General features: G+C 40.0%; 1 protein-coding gene across 3 annotated transcripts; it reads right to left on the bottom strand.

The window, feature by feature from the left end:
* Window positions 1–353: 353 nt before the first annotated feature.
* On the bottom strand, window positions 354–10,017 carry LOC122656456. 3 transcript variants are annotated; one of them, XM_043850974.1, is made up of 5 exons: window positions 9,467–10,017; window positions 5,961–6,332; window positions 3,793–5,854; window positions 1,203–3,710; window positions 354–896 (listed from the first exon to the last, which is right to left on the bottom strand). In XM_043850974.1, exons 1-4 carry the CDS (start codon window positions 9,587–9,589, stop codon window positions 1,243–1,245), a joined length of 5,025 nt encoding a protein of 1,674 aa, XP_043706909.1. In that variant the 5' UTR covers window positions 9,590–10,017; the 3' UTR covers window positions 354–896; window positions 1,203–1,242. The 3 variants fall into 3 exon arrangements, with proteins under 3 accessions (XP_043706909.1, XP_043706910.1, XP_043706908.1); XM_043850975.1 differs by lacking the exon at window positions 354–896 and adding an exon at window positions 9,183–9,374 and having other exon boundaries at window positions 929–3,710; window positions 9,467–9,596; XM_043850973.1 differs by lacking the exon at window positions 354–896 and having other exon boundaries at window positions 929–3,710.
* Between the last annotated feature and the right edge of the window lie 5,261 nt (window positions 10,018–15,278).

Consider the following 15,278-nt stretch of genomic DNA (forward strand, 5'->3'; position numbering starts at 1 on the left):
AGTACTAAAACCGACAGCAACGAGCAGATGAGCATTCCTGAGAACATCAACGAAGGATCGTGTGATGACACGCGGGGGAGGTCTTACAAATTCTAAAATACCAACCACAAAAAAATGGAAACCTGCTTTCTTACTTGGGGGGTCGCACAATCAAAACCATGTTACATGGTAAACACATTACAACTCTTGCCAACAATAAATCAACGGAAAACAAAACAATTAAGGATCTGATTACCACAGGGTCAAACCTACCATGAAAAGTAAATATGTTAATAGTTAATTAGAATTTTAGCAAGATATCAAAATGGTATTTTTGAGGCAACTACATTCAGAGTGACACTAACCATAACATAAACATGAAATAAATGTACATCACCACCACACCAACCAAAATCAAGAACCAAAACCTCAATTACCAAAATTTTTTGGTCAAGACTAGATTATATATAAAATATATGCAAAGAAAAAAATTATAAATTAACATCAAAGAAGATATGGAAGGGCTTCTTCTCAGGCCTGTTCATACACCCGAAGCCATTTATATAAGGGGTTGGAATGGGAAGAGGCAATGACACCACCCAGCAGAATACAGTCAAGGTACCACACACCATGTTGATAACCAATCTCAAAGTGTCTGGGCAACATGGCATAGGTGCTTTCCAGCAAGTTAAATATCTACAAAAGGAAACTGATCTGTGCAGAGGCCATCTCACCCAGAACAATTTTAACGAACAAACAGCTTCCAGAAGCCGACCGATTCTTGTAAGTTACAGTTGGTACAGTGGAGAGGTGGTGGTCAGAGGTTATAAACATATGTAAGGCACTCCCTTGCTGCCCATTCCCCAAGAAACATTAGATAAAGTCCTCTTGGAGCTGGCCGGCACCCATCCCGAGAGCTGGAGAGGATACAAGAAAAGGAAGACAACAATGCCATGAAAATCATTTCAGTGAAAACGGAATATAAAAAATTTACAGGTATTACAGCAAATGGTACATTTTCTCTTCACAGTAAAAAGCACAACATATGTGGGAGTGAACTTTGAAACTGGAGTTGAAAAAAAATACCACAAACAGAGAAAAACCCCCCACATATGTCTGGGCTCTGTAATTCAAAGTGTAAAGCGGCCTTGTGTGTCTCAGCACACACAATATGAACACCATCAACATTCTCAAGGTTTCAGGGGAAGGGAATATGAGCTCACCAGCATTCATAAATTGAAGAATTTTTCTCTCAGAGCTCTCCTACTGCCATGAGTGTTGTTTGTAGCTGAAACTCTCCGGATTCCACCCTCCTTCAGGCTCCTTCCTCTTCAGCACCCCACCTGCTGCCTGGTACATTCTAACTTGATCTTCAGCTAGGGCCTGGGAACTGGCGACTGAAAGTTGCCTCGATGCTGATGGTATCCTGTCATCTCTCCCTTCCATCTCTGTAGCTCCTGGACCTGCATTCAAATCTAGACCATGCCTTCCCCACTTCCGACTGCTTTCAGGCCCTGTCGTGTTGGAAGCACTATCAGGAAGGCTTATCACATAGGGCCTCGGATAATGAGAAGAGACTGCACCTGTATGTCCCACTAGCTGTGAGGGTACAGCAGGGAAGCAGATTCCCCCACCAGGAGAAGAGTCTACATATGTTGTCGAGCCACCAGAAAAAGTCGTTGAAGGTAGAGGGAAACTAGTGCCGAAAGGGAATCCAGGATATGGGAATGGCGCAGCCAGAGAAAAAGCTACTGCAGGGGATGAAGATAACACTGATCCTCTGTACACTTCAGGCCCAAAAGTGGTGCCACCACTAGGAGGTCCTAAGATCCTTTGTGCCCCACCAGTAGCAACAATTGGGTAAGGCTGCTCCCCCCTGTCAGGCAAGATCGATGGAATGGCTACAGCCGGATAAGAGTTTCCCGGAGGGAACCATGAAAGATTTCCCAGTTCTGCATTGTTCATCCTGAGTCCAGCAACAGGCGCTAAAAATGGCACATTACTCTTGGAATGCTGGAGACGAGGTACCGGTTCTGCACCCATCTCATCAAGCCCTGGCCCATTATTCAAATCAAAGTCTCTCAACACATTAACTCCACCATTAGGTAGTCCACTAGATGAAGATGCCCTAACTGGCATAACAGGGATTTCTACCCTACGATTGGTACTCACCGTGAATTGCGCACTCTCCGTACCTTCATCAACCCTGTTCAAGTCAAGGTCAAGTCCACCAGCACTACGGCCAGGTGCAGATGAAGCCCCAAACATCTGACTGTGTCCCAAATCTCGATTATTAGCAGACCCAGACCCAGACCCAGACACTCTCTCTTGAGCAGAACTTTGAGAAGCCATGTCCTCAAGAAGTCTCTCATCTGGAACATTCAAGTCAATATCCAGTGGAGGGCGACCTTGTTTGCTGGCAGTCATATCATGGTGGATGTCAGTTGTACTGAGTGGCATCTCCAGAACCTTCCTAGGTTCAGCTGGCCGAAATGCACTAGTAGCAGCTGAACCTTTCCACCCAAGCTCCCCTTTACTCTTCAATAGGTTTTCAGGAGGAACAAAAGGCCTTTTATTAGGAGCAGCAACTGTAATTTGAGCAGGTACACTGCTTGATAAGGAAGGAACAGAGAAAGGTAGATGGATAGGTAGATGAATGGCAGAACTAACTGGCTCACTTTGGTTCCCTTCATCCACAGGAAAGCCTTCATTCAAATCAAAATCCAACTTAGCAGCCATATCAGTTACTGCTGCGACAGATGAAGAAGCTTCTGCCGTGGACATACATGCTTCCACATCATCGGCTTCAGGGCCAGTCAACTTTGACCCAGCTGCCTTCAAGCATTGCTCATTTTGTCCAACAGTTAATGGGGACAACTCTTCGTTGGGAGCTGATCCACCAGAACGATTCTCAAGATGCTCCCTCTTTTCAGAAGCCTCCTCGTTCCCTTCACTTCTATGATCTGAAACAACTGAACCTACTCCAGCTCCACCTCGATCGTCGAAAGTTGGAGGAACATTACTTGCCTGCTCCTTTCTTTGGCACTCACTCTGCTCAACATGATTCCCCAAGTCCATGTCATCAGGCTTCTCATCCTTAATCTCATTGTCTGGAGCCATACCATTACCAGAACTAGAGGGTAGCGGTGCATCCTTGCCAGTGAACTCTACAGACCCAGAGTCTAAATCAGCAGGTGGCTTCTGCTCGGCAGCAATGCCAGCATTAAACCCTTCATGCACAGGATTCTTGTTCTCACTATCAAATTCCACCGCTGGACAAGATGGTGACTCATCAATGGATTCCTTCTCAACTTTTATAACAGAAACTGCGTTGTCAATGTTACAGGCATCAACAACACAACCACGAACAAGATTCGTTGCCGCTGCTATACTACTACCAGCAATCTTTTCTTCCACATGATCAACTTTCTTCTTTTCATCTAACAGGGGACTCCAAGCCTTCGGTTTTGTCTCTGGGAAACCATCATTAGCCCCGGGAACAGCCAACTTATTCCTCTCTCGTAGTTGGCTGACTCCACCCTCTATGTCATCTTCTCTTGATTCTAGAGTGCACAAGGCCACAGAAGCAGCAACTGTATTGTCATCAAGTCTTCCATTGGATTTAAAGCACAAGTCTCCACTTTGCTGCAAACCTTTACTGGTAGATACTTGAAGCAGCTCAGTTCGCTCCCCTATTGCCTTCTCTTCAGAACATGTGATTTTATTGTCCCCTGAAAAAAGAATTATAAAAAAAATTAATGTAAAGATATGGTTTTATTCAACCTAAAGCTATGGAGGACCCAGATATATTACCTTGCTTCTCAGTGTCACCATCTGCACCCTCAACAGGCTGACCTTGGCTTCGGGGTCCAGCATCTTCATGTGATAATCTCATTTTGGCATCATTACTAGTATAGGAGTTCTCTTGTACAGGTGAGCTTCTCCGAGGAGAATTAACAGGTGAAACCAGATCAGATTTTGACATCTCTCCCGTAGCCACACTGGCAAGCAAATTCATTCCAACATCATCCCCTACCATAGATGCACTAGCCTCAGAGTACTTGACACAGCTTTCAATCAAAGCATTTATGGAGCTGAAAGAAGCCTTGGAATCATTTCCTGATAACGAGCAGGTAGCTTTAGATGTGTCTGTTGTTTTAGCAATCTCATCAGTATTTCTGCAACGCTCTTCATCAGGAACTGCAGCAGGTGACCCATCTCCCTCATCAGATGCAATGACTCCATCTTTTACATCATTACTCTGCCATGACTCTATATTCACATCTGCCACAGTATTAGCCCGACAAGCATCAGTCTTCCCCTTCACTTTACGATCAGAGTGGTCATGCTTCTCAGAGTGCCCGGGAGAAGAAGCTCTGCTAACCATGATGGAAGTATCATCAAAAGAACCTCCACTGGCACTTCGTGCAGGGCTACGGCCAGGATTTGGAATCCTAACAATCAGCCTGTGGTTACCAACATGATCAGCAATAGGTGTATCAGGTGCTCTTTCGCATGTTAGTCCAGACTGTGATATCTTTTCGGAAGAGGCATTCCTGTTCATGGAGCTGCATTTTCCCACTGTAGTTTCCTTTTGAACTCCAGAGACAGCTGATCCTAGAAATCCATTACTTGATTTCCGATGTCGGGAAGCAGCACCAGAGGTTTTATTCACACTTATAGACCCAGCAGTGGAGCTCCTTGCATCCTCTCTACAAGAAGAACCAATAGTTTTAGCATGATCACTTGAACAAGACTGGCTATTGTTCTGAGATTGACTAGAACTGCTACTCTTTTCCTCCTTTATCGTTGACAGAGGTAGATCTGAGGCACCACCACTAACTGCCAATTTGCAATGAAAATCCTTTGAACCAGTAGCCACCGGAGCAGGTAATGACGCTGACAATTTAACAGACCCAGGGGATGCCGATGTTGACTTGGAAACAGCATCCCCTTGGCCTAGTTTAACTTGTGCCGATTTAGAAGCAGAAGGTTGTGTAACGGAGCTCTTCACAGCAACCTCAGAAGATCCTCCTGTGCGTCTGCTTCCTCCATGGGAGACGTCTGAAAAACCTGGCTTGCTATGCCATGAAACAGCCTGGCTAGACCCAGATTTCGCATCATTGATTTTCATTTCTGCCTCAACACGTTTTTTCCATGTGTCAACTAAACTCCTAGCTTTCTTCTGGATTTCCAAGTTTTTATGACTACGCAAATGATTCACAGACTTGCCAACATTACAGGTCTGCAGAGCATGAAGATTCACAGGCAACTTATCAAGTGCACGAAGCAAAGCCAAGAGCAACTCTTCAATTGATTTGTCACCTTCCTTGGGGCTGCTACCATCTCCAATCTTCCCTTTATGCACCTCTTGGAGCCATTCATCCAATACTGGCAGACCCCTAAGCTGCACAAAGCGGCCAAGGCAATCAAACCTATCAGTGCCCGCTATCACATCTGCAAGCATTATTCGGCCAGCCAAGTCTATCTTCTTCTCAGCTCTATCAGGCTGCATAAGCTGAACGAATTTTTCAACCCCTTCGAAGTCAACAAGTCCTCCTTTGTCGGTTATTTTGGCAATTTCAGATTTTAACAGGTTCTCAGGTCTACAATGGCCTGGATCCCCATCATCGGTTTTTAAAGAGCGTTCTCGTTTGATTGGCTCAGAGCCCTGATCACCCCTTTCCCTCTTCTTTCCTTTACCTTGAGATGGCAATGAGCTGGCACTATTTTGTACACTATCTGAACCAGGCTTTATTGGTGGAGTTGATGTTGGACCATTCAATGGTTTTGGAGAACGCCCTCCTGACTGCACTGCTGCATGCATTTCTAGTCGTGTTTTGTCTAGTAGCTGGTCTACTTCTTCCTGTCGCTCCTATAGAAAATACAATATAGTTATAGGAACTACACATAATCAGGACAGCAATCAAAGCATACCAGAAGCAGCTCTAATACGAAAAATTATGAAGCATAAAGCGTACATTGATATAATCTTGATCAGTTAGCCACCATAAGCACTTGTTCGCAATGTCATAAACCCGCCTGCAAACAAATGAGGATATCCCTGAAGGAAGTTCAACACCTTTACGAAGGAATGCAACTTTACACGGATGGAGTAACGATGCAGCAGGTATCTCATCCTTGTGAAACGAATAAAACACTTCGTTTGGTGCAGCTTCCAGCAGAATGCCTTTGCCAAGCTTTACTTCAGCAGGTCGGTAAAGCCAATTTACACCTAACTTAAGATTATCCTCTTTGCCTGATGTCAACCAGCGAATTATGCCAATGAAAGGTGGTGATTCTTGCGGGGGCTTGAAAAGTGCACAGTCACCAACACTAATTTTGCGTCCATCCTACAAAACACGAGAAACTTCAGTGGAAATAAAATAAGTAGAATGGATACAAATAGAGAACAGCAAAACTACAACTTGAAAAATGAAAACCAGAGAAGATGTGGTTGTGGTCAGAAGATAAACTGATAGTTGGATCATTAGGAAATGGAATACTAAATCATAACTAGGATTACCATTAAAATGTCCAAACCATAAGCTATTTCATATAAAAAATTTAAAGCACAAACTTTCACCGATAACCAAAAAAATCCAGTATCTCAGACTCCAGAGGGCTCCTAAGCAGAATACAAGTTTTCAAAGGAGGAATAGGGAAGAATAATCCAACTACTTATCTGCAAATGCCCCCATTAATATTTTTTTCCCTTTTACCCCCTCCTGACAGGCATTTCATAAAACTTCTAAATTGATGGCCTCTTTACTGTCACCAAACAGGATCTTAACCTGCCAATAACACATTTATGATTGCAATTTAAAGAAATATCACTGCCAAGCAACTGATACGCAATTAGGTGGCTATGACTTGGAAGGAAATAAAAAATACTAAATGATACCAAAATTTAATGAAACACTAAAGAGAAAATTTGCTAAGAAATGAACACGCACAAGTACAGCAACCAAAAAGTTAAAAAACTGTTACTGAGAACAATGTTTTTGGATGTGTAGCCTCAATTTTATAAACCCAACTGCAACTAGATCAGACCAGGCAGTAGGTGATGAAGATTCAAATAAGTTTTTAGTTAATGAGAATGAGAAAAATAACACTACCACACAGAATATCAATGTTCCATGAAGATGCTAAGAAAAAGAAGTTTACTAACAAATGAGACTTTATTGAAATTAAAGGCGTTATGTAAGAGGTATTTGCTTTTCAAACTTCAAAGCACCGTAGGAGCCCAAACAGAACAGTCATCTGCAAAATAGGACTAGGCCAAAAAAACAAAGAAGATACAAGGTTCTGGGAATGAAAAAGCCACATACAAAAGGAAAATCCCACTCCACATTTTCTAAACAATAAGCTAATGCTTTTAGTGCTTCAATAAAAAAAAGGGCAGAAGATACCACAACCAAGATTTGTAATAAAGGAATCAGCTCACATCCTCCTCACATCCTCTAATCAGATATATGAAAGCAATCTAGTTTGGTTAACAGTACAAATAGAGTCATCAAAATACAAATTCAACTGATATCTAGCTGTCCACCTCTAAGTCATCCATCCCAAATTCCACTAGGGTTTCTACCTAAAACAACATCCGTAGTATGGCACAGCTAAAATGCATACAAAAATATGGCATGCAAGAAAAGCATGCAATGTCTTTGATACAGAAGCCAGCAACATTTATTTTATTGGCAACAGAAGAAAATTTTATTTGATAAATCAAAAATCAGCTAAAAACTTTACAGGTGAACATACTTAAACTCAGTTTCAAAAAAGTTAGATAAGAAAGCTTTTTATGAGAAAAACAAGTCAAGGTAGTAATCAAATTTAGGCCTAAAGAGACACATTTAATGGACCTGCATTTAAAAATGAAAGAAAGAAAGAAATGACTTTTATTGAGCACAACAATTTCCAGCATTTTTTAACTCCACCAAGTTCAAAACATTTAAATTCCTTAGAAGTTAGTTTTTCTTCTGTTCCCCCTTTCGAGAGCAAACCATGTCATGAATCTCTTTTTACATCTTAAACCCAAGACTATTTAGTACATTTGATTATTGAAATACCAACACTGGAGGAAACATTTCACCAACCATATTTGGGGGGGAAAAAAAAAACAGCTAAGACAAAAGTAAAGATAGATTGAAACCCTTTTGAAGTTCCAGCAATTGCAGAATTCCATACCATCCTAGAATTGTGGTGGAACATTCAATGATGAGGACAAATCATTCAGTGACAAAGTTCCACAACATACAATGACCCAAAAAACAAACTGACAGTCTGGTTAATCGGAATGCTCTAGTTTGTTTAAGTAAACAATATCTCTGAGAGTATACAAATGGATAAAGCCAAGTAACACATGTTACTAAAGAAAAGAAAAGAAAAAGAAGCTCAATAACATATGATGTGACAATTGTGTATATATATATAGGGCTCCTTCTAACACTATATATAATCTACCTATAAATAAAAAACGACTGGAATTTTCACTCAAAATAAATGATCCAGCAACAGGAAGCTAGCATATCCAAGAATCGTTTCTTCCAAGTAATTTCAACACAATAGGATCCTAATTAAAAACAATTGTACTTTTTCTTAGTTCACTCATCAAATAAGAAAAGCAAGCATACATATCCACCCAATTCTAAAAAAAACACACATTGAGACAAAACTTATCAACCAACTAGATTATCACATAGAATTAGCAAAAGTATCAGAAATGACACTGACAGCAAATATTACTTTAAAGATCCCACCAAAGAGCTTACAAAATGTAAGTAAGTAATGTTCATTTCTTATTCACGTGTCTCTATTGTCAGCAAACTCTTTTCAAACTTAGTAATGCAATGTCACCAGATTCAGTTTCATAAAATCAACGCTACAATACACCCGACCCAAAAGAGCAAGAGCAATCAAAGAACCTCAACAATCTAAGAATAATCAAGAGGCTGCACAGTCCAGTAAATTCAGTTCAAAATTATAACCAAGAAGAATCCAGAAAACACAATCCCAGAATTTGCTATCATGTTTTGAGCTGAACCCCCATCCCCCCCCCCCCCCCAAAAAAAAAAAAATCAAATCAAATCAAAACTCCTATTTCCCCCGACATACAGAACTGCATAGACGGATAGTAGCAACCCTCCCCGCAAGGGGAATTAAAAAATAACAAAAAGAGCAGTTAAAGTTGAAAACACCACCATCGACTACAACTCCTAACAAATAGCAAGTCTACCGAACCAATTCCCAATCTTTCCTCGTTGTCCACCAAAAACACAGAGGAGAGGCATAAAAGGGGAACATGTAAGAGAACTCTGAATTCCATAACCAACAGCATGCACAGATAATCTATAGCTCCGAAAGTCAGGTTCTTTTCTCTCCCCGATGCCTACCTTCACAAAGCCCCAACAAAAGAACACCAATCGATTTATATCAACAATCGGAACAAAGACGAATACCCAAAAAACACATAAGGGGGGGATACCTTGCAGAAAGAATCAGCTGTGGATGTAATTGTAGAATCGGAAACTACAGTCGTCGTACCAATCGCGGGGACCGGCCACATGTGCCGCCTCCTTTTCCACTCCTCACCTTCCCGCCCATGCATAGCCTTGCATCTTCGCCAATTTTTATTTCGATCCCACCTTCGTCCCGAACGAGAAACATCAATCCCGCCGTAATTCCACCGCCCGATCCAAGAAACCCTAGAATCGTCCTAAAATTAGAGGAACAGGAAACCCTAGATCCAATCCAAAGCCTTGTATTACCATCTCCGAAACCTCCCCAAAAACAGAAACCCTAATTTCCGCCCAAGCGACGCCTCGAAACAAGGGAATTCCAAGATTAGGGCTCAATTCGTCTACGGCAGAGATTCGTACACCGATCGAATTGACGCTACGCAGTTCAGATCCAGGTCGACATCTAGCGATGATTTCGCTCGCGATCTCAACAGAGAGAGAAATAAGGGAAGAAGAGATAGAAAGAGAAAGAGAAAGAGAGAGAAAAACCCTGGGGAAACAAACGAAATGGTTTTATGAGACCACGCCAGACGGCAACGGCAAAGCGAAGGGTGTACTTGGTACCGCAGCACGGGCAGTTCGGGTAGGTCGGGCAGAGAGAGAGAACCACCCTACATTGTTTTCATACGTACATCGTATCCGATTTAATGATTATTATTATTTTTATTTTTATTATTTTCCTAAAAATGCCCCTATTTCCTGCATGTGCTCGCCACTAAGATACGCCTTGAGTGATATAATTGGATACAGCGGCCAATTTATATTTTTCTATGGGTAGCTGGAGCTCTCCAAGTCTCTCTATTCTCACCCCCTCGCGCAACCAAACCTTCCTCTTCCTCTTCCTCTTCCTCTTCCTTTGAATAAGGGTCACCATTTTTACCAACCAGAAAAAACACAGAATAAGGGTCTCCACCACCTAAGGATGTTAAAACGGTACAGTTTCGGTTTAAATGATTCGGAATGGTTCGTTTCAGAGTGTTTGTGGATGTAGAAATGTAGAAACAGAATCATTTATCGAACAATTTTCGATTTTGGGTATTGTAATGATTTCGGTTTCACAGTTTTAAGTGGTTTTGATCTTCAAATTGTTATCGATTTGAGGTAATAGGCTCATACATGGTCTTCCATTACGGACAAGAGATAAAATAGTAAAAACAAAAAATCCATTTTTTAAAGGAAAACTCAGGGTAAACTTGCTTAATACAACTTAAGTGTATCAATACCGCATCAATATCAGTTTTGAAGGTGACTGATATCGGAAAATTATCTCCTGCAATTTTCTGTCCGGTCCAATTCACTAGTGCCTGTAATAAGAGAGGTGAAATCCACCCGGGCAGGGGTGGAATGGTTATTGCGCCTAAGGGTGTTAAATGGTCCGGTTTCGATTAAATGGTTCGGTTTGATTCGATTTTAACTGCTTGAGGGTGGGAATCGTAACCAAACCGTTTAACTAAACGGTTGCATATCCAAAATCGCAACCATTTAGTAAACAGTTTCGGTTATACGGTTTTTAAACGGTTTCGGTTAAATGGTTATACACGGTTTTCAGTTACATGGTTATACACGGTTTTCGATTAAATGATTTTACACGGTTTGGGTTAGCCGATTATGAATAACATCCCTGTTACTAAATAGTTTAATAGTTTTCGAACCAAACCTCCTGTACTTTTTAATAGATAATGAGTTGTAGCCTATAGTGCTATCTCTTTTAATTAGTAAATACCTTCAATGGATGATGGATCCCATGAAAATATTGTACCTTCAATCATTGTTTACCCATTTTTTATTTTTTATTTTTTTCGGATAGAAAACCGTTTACCTTTTATATACTAATACTAATTAGTTAGTAGTAATTATGAAGTTATTAGTTTTTTTTTTTTGAAAAAAAGAAATCATTTATTGAAGAAACGAGACTTAGTGAGTTAGTGACTTAGTGGTTAGTACTTAGTAGTTGCTATTGCTAGGTTTTGAATCTTTTGATGTTTGGTTTAAATGGTTATAATCGATTGTAATTGAATTAAACGACCTAAAACCATTGGATTAATTAGTTAAAATTGGACCAAACCGTTTAGTTAAACGATGGCATTTTTTAAACCATAACCAGACCATTTATTTAAATGGTCTACCAATTTCGGTTTAAACGATTCGCTTCGATTTCGACAAATGGTTTCAGTTTTGTTTTGACACCCTTAAGTGCACCCCCCCCCTCCTATTAGGGGCACTAGGGGAACTGGACCGGGCAGGGAATATAGATCCACTGATACCCCAATACCGTGTACTAAAACCATATTTACCAATCATCGCATAGAATTTGTAGGATGAAGCTTTTATTACACACTTAGGTGGACTGTTCACGTGTGAGGAATAAACAATTTATACAATAACAAATATAAGAGTGAATAAATAAATACTATTGTCCATGTCACAGTATTACAAATTTATTTATGAGAGAAACAATGCTATTTGAGCGTGTACAGTGCATTGCTTCTACGTCGAGACACTACGACGAGCAAAATGACCATCATGCTTCATGAAAAGTTGGAAATTCATGGAGGCACAACGATCATTTAATGTGACCCTATGCCCAGTGCACCACACACGCCCAGATAACATTCTCTTATGAATGCAATATTTACTTTGTAAATATTTTATAGTATAACTCATTAATCTCTTTCAAAAATTTTATTTAATTTTTGCGGTAGATGAACAAATACAGCAAAATGTTCCCTTTGCCACATGTCACTTGGTTATCGGGTAGAGTCGGATGATGATGAAGCAAGTCAAAGAGTGTACCCACCTTGCATTTCCCCTCTAATGGTATGATGTCAAGTTAGGTCTAAGTATGGCATTTGAAAAGCTCTTGGTTTGTTCTGTGGGGAGAGTTTTGTAACGACCTTGTACCTATTTTAAAAGGAAAGCTCAGGTACGGAAGAGGAAATCCCATTCCAAACCCCACTGCAATGTATGGTGAAGTTGAAAAAGCTTGTAATTTACTAATTTAGGCATCACTTGTAACTAATGCTTGCCATGAGGGGTGTCAAACACTCAAATGATGGGTCCGGTCTATTTTCCATCGGTTTGAATTGATTTTTTGGGTGCTGGTCTAAATTAAAGTCAAACCATTAAGGTGAAATTTGGTTTCCATTGGTTATGGTTTCGATTCGATTCAATTTCAAGTGTCATTTTGGATTGATGTTCTATTATTGGTCCGGTCGGGTTTTTACCGGTTCATTTTGATTTTTACACATATGTAAAACTAAAGTATCTGTTTTTTTTTCTTTCTAGTTTTTCTTTTGTCTATTGTGACGATTCAATTTGGATTGATGGTCTGTGTATACTTTTTTTCATTGATCGAAATCGGTCCAACCAGTTCAAATTGGAACTTGACACCTCTACTTGTAAAGGTGTCAATTTATGGTTCTAGTTTGGTTTACATTTTCACAATATCCAAATCACAATAGAACTGGTAAAAATCAGTCAAAATCATAATCGTTTTGCATTCGATCTGATTTTACTAGTTTATATTCAATTTTTGTTATCTAATATACATGCGATATTACTGATTTTGAAAAAACAGTTTGCAATTCTGATAAACTCCGATTTATATGTGGTTTGCAATGTTGGTTCACATTCGATTTCACCCTTGTACCTTATAATTCGATTCCCTTTTACACCTAATTTGAGAGCATGAACAAATAAGTTTAGAATAACTAAAGCTTACTATCTCAATATATATTGTGTATTTTCTTATTGTATATTATAAATATTATAGAAAACCTCCCTATAAATACAACCCATTAGAACACACAAAACCAGTATTTACTTGAACATAAGGTAATACCAAAAATTGAGTGTTTCAATTCGGTTTTATTAATTGTACTGGTTCTATTCTGTCTGATTTTATTCGTTTCTATTCGATTTAGAACCATTGTTTTTCAGTGCAAATCAAATCAAAATAGAAATGAAACTTATGAAATCAAATTTTGAATCATTTTTCTATAATCTGATTCGATTCTATCATAAACAATTGGGATCGATTCCTAGATTCAATTTCGGTTCCATTTTGACATCCTCATTACTACTTGTCATCAAAGGCCGTCTCCACCGGTAGGTCGGATATGCTTCTCATCTGTCTCTAAAGTCTAAACCAAATTGTATGAATTTGCTTTGATTAAGGAGGAGCATCGCTGGTTATATGGTCAAGGAGAATAAAGGATCCAAATTCTCTACTGCCGAGCTGCCCAGCAGGACCGTGCTGTCCAGACACGGTGCTATGTGCAAATACCACCTTACCCCCACTCGGGCAAGGCATTTGGGCAAGGGTAAGGTAGGCATTGTGCACAACATCGTGTTTGGGCAGCATAGTCCCGCCGGGCAGCTCGACAGCAGTGGATCCAAATTGGAGAATAAATGGGTTTGTCTGTGGCTGGTGAGAGGAACCCGAACCCTTTATTCTGACCTTGACATCAAACGTACCCTTAAAGTTCATGATGAACACAAATTCATATGGACATGTGTCGTATGTCAAAGTACAATGGTGACTATATATCAAGGGATATCAAGTAAGATGGGTCTTGAGAGCAGGGTCTCAAGAACTGGGTCGGATCGGATTTGAATCAGAATTGACCAACAAAACTGATCCAAATTTTGACCTGATCGACTCATCCAATCTTTTAATTGATCTCAATTCTAGGTTTTTAACTCTGATTGGTATCTCATACATGATTCTTTCTCTCTTCTTATTGTAGTGTATAGCCAAAAAGATGAAAACATGAAAGAACGACAGGTTGTTATTTGTTTGCTTGGGGTTGGAGGTGAGAGAGAGGCTGGATCAGGTTCTTGTACGAAAACCATTATTGTACGCGTGGTCCCACACAAATGAATGAAATCCACTCACAAAAATAGATTCCATTTGTGTAGAATCAAGCATACGAGAACCTGAACCATTCTCGGTATAATATATATATATTTTTTGGTAGGAGGTATGGACGATACCATTACCATATAAAATGTAAATTTGCATGAGTGTTATGCAACGACTCTCACACATATGGACAATCCAATCACATGAGAAAAATATTACTAGTAGAATATGTCCTTTGATCAACAATTTATTCAACTATAAACATATACCTTCATTCCATCCCTTTATCCATCCATTTGGTATCTTGGTCATTTTAAATGTGATGAATCAAACGGCTAAAATCATCTTCATCACTTCCCCATGCGTGTATCCATGCACGCATACATACACAAAAAAACACTTTTTGTGATATTTTTATATCTTCGTAAATCCACAAACATATGAATTGACGGATGCACTTCTTAAATCATTAATAACATACATGAAGAAAGAAAAAACCTGTCTGGAAGCGTGGTCTATATTAGCGCTTCCATGTGTCTGTCATTCTTCTCACAAGTAAAAAGACATGTTAATCCCTTTATTTTGGGAGGAGAGAGATAGACACAGGAACAGAAACACCCTCTCTACGAAGCAAGATTAAGGATACGTACATTATGACCTCCCTATACCTTACATTGGCAGAGACCAAGCCGAGACACTAGTGGAGTGACGCTAATGGATTTGGACATGTTGAAAGAGACCCCCCCCACTATGATTAACGCGTCTTAAACGCCACAAAAATGCCCTTGAACCCTAGAAAGCCTCATCGGATTGCTTGATTTGAGACGATAGGAATCAAGATCGATCTCATCTGATTCCGATTCCGATTCCAATTTGAATGAATCGATTCGCCTGATCTGATTCCGTTTTTTCAT

This window comes from Telopea speciosissima, chromosome 3, assembly GCF_018873765.1.
Source record: "Telopea speciosissima isolate NSW1024214 ecotype Mountain lineage chromosome 3, Tspe_v1, whole genome shotgun sequence".
Lineage (NCBI taxonomy): Eukaryota > Viridiplantae > Streptophyta > Magnoliopsida > Proteales > Proteaceae > Telopea > Telopea speciosissima.